At 37.8% G+C, this 8,680-nt stretch overlaps 1 protein-coding gene across 1 annotated transcript in view; it reads right to left on the reverse strand.

Annotated features, from left to right (window-relative positions):
• Positions 1–8,381, reverse strand: part of LOC109472800 (sushi, von Willebrand factor type A, EGF and pentraxin domain-containing protein 1-like) — an 11,072-nt gene extending 2,691 nt beyond the window's left edge. Inside the window, exons 1-11 of the mRNA XM_019772666.1 lie at positions 8,180–8,381; positions 7,146–7,322; positions 6,722–6,946; positions 5,803–6,045; positions 5,327–5,457; positions 4,752–4,860; positions 3,121–3,321; positions 2,251–2,564; positions 1,145–1,361; positions 763–924; positions 318–479 (exon numbers count right to left, since the gene is read on the reverse strand). Of these exons, the coding sequence (XP_019628225.1) occupies positions 318–479; positions 763–924; positions 1,145–1,361; positions 2,251–2,564; positions 3,121–3,321; positions 4,752–4,860; positions 5,327–5,457; positions 5,803–6,045; positions 6,722–6,946; positions 7,146–7,322; positions 8,180–8,348 (2,110 nt within the window). The 5' untranslated portion in view covers positions 8,349–8,381. The remainder of the gene's footprint in view (positions 1–317; positions 480–762; positions 925–1,144; positions 1,362–2,250; positions 2,565–3,120; positions 3,322–4,751; positions 4,861–5,326; positions 5,458–5,802; positions 6,046–6,721; positions 6,947–7,145; positions 7,323–8,179) is intronic.
• Positions 8,382–8,680: the final 299 nt, after the last annotated feature.

Consider the following 8,680-nt stretch of genomic DNA (forward strand, 5'->3'; position numbering starts at 1 on the left):
AAAAGGAACCAGCAGCATAGACCACTACAACATAGAAAAAACAAAAACGTTAAAGTATAATTCATAATCGGCAATGTTTCAATCTCATCTTGATTTGCGGTATGTTTCACATAGAAAGAGATATTTGACGAGGAAGTGCATAGACGATGCAAGTACAAAATCTAAATATTCATTGGAAAGTACTTGCCCTGTGGAAATAATGTAGCCTAACTAACACTATGCATTCATGCTAAGTATTTTATGGTTTAATTTTGCTACTAGGTAGTTTGGCCAAATTTCAAAGAAATACTAAATTTAACAAGGGCTATGTAAATTACTTTGACAGCTGTCTTGTGATGTTGCGCCAGGATAAAATGTTGTCGTGTGTTGTGGACATGTTAGACATGTTTGCCGTTGGGAATATGGCTGATACAACCCTTCTGGACAATCTTTACAGGCAGCAAGACCGGTAGTAGAGAATGTTCCTGGTTTGCAAATTTCTGAAAATAAAAACAGCCATTCTATCACTGGAACTCAAAGTAAATATAAAAAAATGCACCTGACTGATTATAGATACATTGTAAAAGAAACAGTTTTGAACTTTTAATAAAATTGATAATGCATTATAGAGGAACTTACAGCTAGAAAAATAGCTTAATAAATAAAATTATAATTGGTATCAATAAAAATATCTATGTTAAGCTGTTTTTGTGGGTGTGCATATGTGCGACACAGAGTGTACTTAACCAGTGAGCCACAGACTACAGAATTGTTGTTATTTACCTCTACACTCTGTGAAGTTGGTAGCGTGATCGCCAACAGTTGAATATCCCTCTTCACAGGTTTTACACTCTAGCTGAGCTTCTTCATCTTGGAAGGTGCCAGACTTACAAAGATCACACACACCAGTTGAAACATTGTAGAAACTCCCAAGAGCACAATTAACTGCATTAAACGAAAAATTATAAGTAAGATATTCAAAAGGGATGAATCAAGCCCTAGTACTGTTTTATTATGGAAGAGAGTCGTGTACAACGGTGGTGAAACACTAAAAGATTTGTACCAAGTTCAATCAAATCATGGGCAGTTTAATGAAGCGAGTTTAAAACTGACTTGTGGTACATTAAAATATTCTTCAGTAATTCAAAGCCCATTTCCAACTCACTGCAAAGATCTCGTGTTCCAACAGTCCTCAGGAAGGTCCCATTTGTACACACTGGCTTTGTTTCCTCAGCATGGAAGAACTCGGTGTCAGGGGTGATGATGGTGTTGTCAAGGTTTATCTGCAAACTACCCTGACGTGTTTCTCGCTCAACGGATAGAGCGATTTCTTCAATAGTGTTCTTGATGTGATTGTAGTTCAGAAGGCTCATGTCGTCATCCTGAAAGAGATAGTGGAGCAGATAACATCAAATTTTGGAGGAATCTTTCAAATTGTGATACAAGCACCAAACTTGGTACAAATACTCATGAGACATTACTCTTTTGAAAAAGTACGCGGGCCACTTGATTTGACTTTTGGCGCCCCCTAGCGGCGCTTTTTGGTACTGCAGCCGACCTTCCTGGCTTTGTATCTCCTGTTCCAAACATGCTACAGTCATGATTTTTATGTGGTAGAACGATGTTAAAGGAAGAAAGAAGTGACGTAAATTTGGTGTCTCTAGCAGCTTGCGTTGGAACTGCAGAGGCGTTTTTTTCCGGTGCACAATTTGCTCCAACTTGGAGTCCAAGGGGGCTAATTTGACCTTTGGCGCCCCCTAGCGTAATCACTGTGAGCAAATTGTGCAACGGCAAAAAACGCCTCTGCAGTTCTAACGCAAGCTGCTAGAGACACCAAATTTAAGTCACCTTTTCCTTACTTCAACAGCTTTCAACCACATAAAATTCATGAGTGTAGCATGTTTAAAACAGGAGATACAAAGCCCGGAAGGTCGGCTGCAGTACCAAAAAGCGCCGCTAGGAGGCACCAAAAGTCAAATCAAGTGGCCCGCGTACTTTTTCAAAATAGTAATGTCTCATGAATATTTGTACCAAGTTTTGTCCTTATTTGAAAGATTATTTCAGTTATCTGCCCCACTAAAAAAGAGAAACAGCCATTTCTATTAATTTAATAGGCTTAAGTAAACAACACATTTTGATTATATGCTTCTAAACATCATCATATGCTCTGGAAAATTTTGTTTTCTGTTTTATATATAACATCAAGACAACACATTACACAGACTTACAGGCAGCATTAAAGAATATATGTCAGATTTTTTTCTAACTTACATCAGTTTTGTTTAAGACTTGCACTGCTACATTGTAGCGAATTCTTGCCACTTGGTTGAAGCCTCTACTCAGCAGGTCACGTTTATGCCTTGAGATTGTGTCATCTACGTCACCACAGTAGACCACCACATTTTCTACAAGGCAGGGGCTGTTCCCATCCTCATCCGTACAAGCTCCCATCATGCCGAATATTGAACCTTGCAGGATTTCAAGGTACTGCTCCTTGATGCTGAGTTGAGTACTTTCGTTATGGCAGTCACCCACGAAATACTGTGACTCCAGACCTTTGTGAACTTCATTGGGATCCCTTCGTTCTGTAAACAACAGAATCCACGTATGTAAACGCACTTATCGCCTTAACTATTGAATAATTACAGTTGCTCAAATGCAAACGTGATACATCAGTTTGAATTTTCTGTTGCTATCAGGACCTTAAACGTTGGTCGGAAAGCAAATGTCCCGTTGATTGCATAGTCAGTTATCCTGTTTTTCATGTTAACTACTCCAAATATGATAATAAATAACAATTTCTAGTACATCCAATTGTTTATTTGTAATACCTAGCCTCAGTCTAACGGGTTTTCTTCTAGGATCGGTGAAGTTTGCTGTCTTTCCTTGCCTATCTTCTCCTTAAACAGCCCACCCTAACAGTTGGGATTGTCCGTGACTCAGTTTAATTTCCGAAAAGTTCAAGCAGACACAAAAAATCATAAATATTTACAAATGATATCCTAGCAACATAGTTATACAAGGTATGCAGCCCCACATGTCTCCGCATCAAATCAGAAGCTATTAATATAGACGAGATACATACAATTACTGTTTGGGAGGACTTTGGTTAACCGAGTTCTAACTAATTGTCATATGTACCAGAACAATCTGGCCAGGGGAGTGAGTAACCAGGTGGGAAGGTACTCCAGTCCCCTGATCCACCACAGACATAGAGTTGAGCTGGGCTTGTTGCAAACTCGTAGAGATGGTTGCAAAGTACTGTGCAGAATCGCCCATATAGCCAGGTGTCACATGCTGTAGCTCCGTTTACAGGCGGTCGATAGTGCTCACACCTATGGGCTAAAGCAGCAAGAGTGAATATAGAGTAATATATAGTGAAATGACCCGCATCCCTCAGTAATCATGGTTAAAAAATAAAACATGGACTGAATTTATTTCAAACAAGAGTTAAACGGTCTCATACCTTCGCCAAATGATGTTAACCCTTGCGGTTGACAAATTATACAATTTTAATTGTTTTTGTAAATAGCAGCCTCATTTGCATGTATTATATCAGTTTATCATATTCTCCACCCAATGACAGCCTCATCTTAACAAAAAGGCTATTATAGCACTTTCTTATAAATTATGCAAATGAGGTCATGATTTTAATAGATTATGTTTATTGATGTTCACCTTTACTTTACTTCCAAATGTTGCAAGTATGAAATTTCCAGCAGTTACAACTATGAAATTATAAAACATTGCTATAAATTATGCAAATTAGGTCCTTATTTACATAATCTATATCCTCAGATGTTTTATCTCGTTCACAAGTAGATGTCACAAGTGTTGCATTGTTCTATTATCGAACAAAGCGGATTTATAGAATTTCCTCATTAATTATGCCAATTAGCCCCTTTTTGCATAATTGTTATTATGTCAAGCATCACTTTAACTACCTACATACCAAAATGATGACAATCCGTCAACCGGTTCTTGAGTTATCCTCCTTCGAAAAGATTTTAACAAATGCTCCTGCAGTTTCAGAACAAGCCGCTAGGGGAACAAAACTCAGGTCACTTCTTCCTTATTTCAAGAGCTATCTGGCATCTAAAATTCGTGATATTCGAGATATCAAAACCGGAAGTTCTGCTGCAGTACCCAGAAAAGCCGCCAGGGGCCCAAAACCTAATTATTTTTTGGTCTCATGAAGACCTACCCACCTACTAAGTTTTTATTCCAATCCACCCACTGCTTCTCGAGTTATCTTGCTAAAACACACCGACACACACACACACACACACACACACACACACACACACACACACACACACAAACACACACATAGACAAACGCTACTGAAAACATAACATTCTTGGCGAAGGTAATTACAAAATAATTTTCAATGTGCAGATCTGCCAAACACACCAAATGGGGAAATTAAGATGGATTAAAGCATTAGGGTATTCAAGGCGCAGAAGTTGGATAAAATGTTCATAAAAGGAGGCTGCAAAAAGCATTTTCGCTCTGCCTTTTGCACAGTCATAGTCAAATAATTGACTTTAGCCTAGGCCTGCTTTACTCCGACCAAAGGAAGGCGCAGAATTACATTTAAACCATACATTTGCCTCATCAATAACCACAGCTTGTCTTATGACCTTCAATACAAAAAGAGCGCTCCATTTTACATCAGATTAAGGCAAATGTACCAATGCAAGCTGCACATTACATCCACTGCGTCAGCTCTTTGTGGAAATACAACATAGTACAGAATACGGTGTACTTACGAGCAACATCTATAGTAAAGTCACATGTCTTGGTATTGTCTCCATTATCTGTTGCACGATACTCAACGATGTGGGTACCCCACCAGAATTCTGTTCCGTTTTCATGTGACTGAATTAAAAAAGAATGAAACATCATTAAAAAAGTTACAAAGTGTATCCATGTTATGATGGGTATAATGCGTTTAAGGTCGTAACAAGTTGTAACATATGGACTGGCAATATGACCTTAAAATTGGATGCATTCGTGTTTAATTGGTGCCGAACTATTCCTAACCTTGCATACGTAATACGAACGTGTATTTTTGTACAGGTACGGTAAATGTTCGCAACTGTACAGCAATTTTTTTCATAATAACAGTTGACTTTAACCAAATATATGTCGTTTATTTTAGCCACACCTGGTATCTAATGTTCGATACTTTTAAAGTAGATGGAAACAGTTCCTATACAATTTCCTAAGTAGAAAAAGTATATTGAATTTATATTGAAACTGATAGACCATTAAATTAAAATCAAGTGCTTGTATTGGATTTGAAGTCAAACTTTGTTGAGAAGCAAATTTCACGTTACGTTACCTTGAAAACACTCAAGTCTTCATCTGCATTATCCACAAAGTAGGGTTCTTCCCAATAAACCTTTATCTTACGTTCCTCTGCAGAAGCAATGATGTCATCTGGGCAGCTCAACAGCGTTGGTGGTTCGACATCTGTGTTAAGTTGAAAGTGGTATATTTTGATTAGATGCATAGCATTATGATTCTATGGTCTATGATTCCGATAAATTTGTTCTGGTTATCTTAAACTATTCTTAGTATTTTACAATTTTTCATAAGTCTTGCAAATTTTAATTGGTATTTAATATCAGGTTTTTCCAATCTTTTTGCTGAGACAGAAATGTTCGAAATTTATACGGTTTTAGCTTACAACAAATTACTTGATAAATTGATTGAGTTGTTCTTGTCATGTTAACATATATGCTATAGATGGTCATTAGACACATTAATATTGCAGAAGGAAACTGTCTAGGTCTATCCTACTATAAACATCTGTACCTTTTATTTCTATTTCAAAGTCACATGAATGCATAAGGTCTGCTTCATCTATTGCTGTGTAGTTAACGATGTGTTTTCCAACTGAGAACCTATGTGGCGGTGTAACGCTGCTGAGGATCACAGGTGTAACTCCAGTGGTGTCTGTAGCAACTGGTGCTGCCCAGGTCACCTCGGCACTGTCCAGACCCGGGTCGTTGTCTGCTCTGATGTCACGTGGGCATATTATGCTTGGAGGTGTTGTATCTGGGTTTTAAAAGTGTTGTTTAGGAATAATTACTCCACAGCAAGTTTTGTATGAATTGATTCCTCCGCAGACTCCAAATCCTATGTGATTCAGAGAAAAACAAACAAGGCACCCCCCAAAAAAATTCTTACATTTTCAAATTTTCACATCATAAACCTTGTTAAACTGGAAGTGATACATATATTGTTAACTGCCAACCATTACAACACCCATTTAATACCAGAATATTATTTTAGTATTATAATTAACTTAATGTATAAATGATTTTGATTCAGTAGAAACATCACAACGCACGTCACCATCAGATATTAAAAGAATATTTTCTTTTCACTGAAAATGACAAAACAGAGCCAAATTAGACCCTTGTCTTGCGTCCTCAGACTCTTCAAACATACCTGCCATCCACGTTCTGGCATGTTAATGGACATGTTTGCCTATTTTTTTAATGTTTATCACTGTGATAGGGCAACAAAATCTATTTTATTTTCTAAAATTAGACGAAAATTAATGCGCGCGCTGATGTTATTTATAAAAATCACTTGTTGTGGCCTTATGTTGGGCACGTCTTTTGGCGCTCTAAGGAAGCCAAGTTGATTTGTTTCCATAAATTCATGTAAGCATTCTAATATGTCAAATAAATGAGTCATATTATATATTAAAGTGTCAAGTATCTACCTTCACAGGTAAAGCCATCGATTGGTTCTGTCCACGTCCCGTCGCTGCTGCCAGGGATCGGGGAAGCGACACATGTAGTCACTAGAGTCGTCTGTCCGTTGGTACTGCTATATCCAGGTTTGCAGGAGAAAATGCAGCTGTCAAGGTAGCTTGTTTTGCTCATGGTACAGTTGCTTGGGTATGCTACCACATTGGGTAGTGGGTTGAGTCGTGCACAAGTTATGGCTGAAAAATAACAATATTGAATTTGTTATTTTACATTAAAACATGTCCATCTAAGTAAGCATTTCCTGAAATTATAATAAAGAATTAATCTCGAATAATTTTTACATTATCCTACTGCACTTCAAAGACAAGAATTGTATATGATGCATGCAAATTTGTAATGGTTATCACATCACATTGCTTTTAATGATTAACGTACCCTCACAAAACGCTTCAGTCCCTGTCCACTGCTTGTCATTTTGGCAGTGTCGGCTTGGAGAACCATTCAGGATGTACCCCTGAATACATGTAAACGTGCATTCAGACTGATACCAGTTGGAGGCATTGCAGCTTATTGATCCATGCGCGGGTGCATGCAGCTGACCACATTGTATCCCTGAAAAATATCGTCATTAAGCTTGTGTTCTAAAGGTAGATCGGTACCGGTATTTTATGACCAGATCCTCTCTCTTGACAGTTATATATTATGTGTTTTTCATGTCTCTTTGGGATTTTGTGTATTGGCAAAGAAAAACCAGAAAAAAATATTATAAAAGCAGCCTCTAAGATCTCAACATATTATACATCATATTGAGATTAACTTTACAATTTTTCAAGAAAAAATGTCAATAATTGGTTAGAACCTGGTCCTCACCTGAACCTCAGATTAACAACAATAGGGGTTGATTTAAACAGGTTATGAAATGGCACATCACAAGCATCTTAATAGAATAAACAGCCGAAACAAAGCACACTTATGTTGTGCTATGGCTAACGGAGAGAGATATAGATATATGTATATATTGGGTTGATTTAACTTATCGTAGTCACCCCCTCTTGTCAGAACAATAAAAATAATTTAATGTACTTGCCAGAATGTTTTGATTGGAATCACCCCAATCTATTCTTATTGGTAAATTGTATTACTTTCATCAAAGAGAAATGCCATTGTTTATCTTGTTCTAAGCTACGGAACAATGTCCCTCTAGCTCTGGATCATGGTGAGAACTCCTTGAGCCCGGGAAATAGACAATGTCTTGCCGGTTATATAGAATAAGTTGTTAATGTAAATGTCTCACCTACAACGGCTAATTTACCATGACTACATGCCAAACGAAACTACTATTTTTAGATATCAAAGGCTTTAATTGTATAGAATCGTTAGTGGTGTGTAAACCAGAATTGACAAAGTTTGGGACACAATGTAATTAACTCACATCTGTCGTAAGTTAGGTTAATGTTAAATCCACCTACTTGAGCATGCCACTCTAGTGCCCTCCCAGCGTCCTTGTGATTGACCTGGGTCATGTCCACATCGTAGCCGTTGTGTCTGTGGAACATTTGGATCGGCTGGCTGGTATCCACTCTCACATGTAAAACTGAACACGTCTCCGTACTTAAAGTCTCCATCAGTGGGCTGCATGATCTGATTGATGTATGGCTGAAGTGGGGTACATTCTACAACTGTGAAAGAAACGAAAAAAAATTATAAATTTGTAATGCACATAACGGCAGTGAACCTTAATCCGACGCAACCTTAATCCCACACTTTTCAACACTCCTCTGTCTGTTAGGATCTAACACTGATATGCAAATTTTTTTAATTGCTTTACAAACTCAATAAGCTAAGGTATACAGCATAAAAACTTGAAACAGTGAGCTAACGAAGTCAACATGGTAGGCATGTCGTGAGAGGAAGCTTCCGGAAGGACAGTGGTCAAAACATCGACAATTTATCCTTACATCCCCATGCTA

Source organism: Branchiostoma belcheri, unplaced genomic scaffold, assembly GCF_001625305.1.
Source record: "Branchiostoma belcheri isolate BF01 breed outbred unplaced genomic scaffold, Haploidv18h27 scaffold283, whole genome shotgun sequence".
Lineage (NCBI taxonomy): Eukaryota > Metazoa > Chordata > Leptocardii > Amphioxiformes > Branchiostomatidae > Branchiostoma > Branchiostoma belcheri.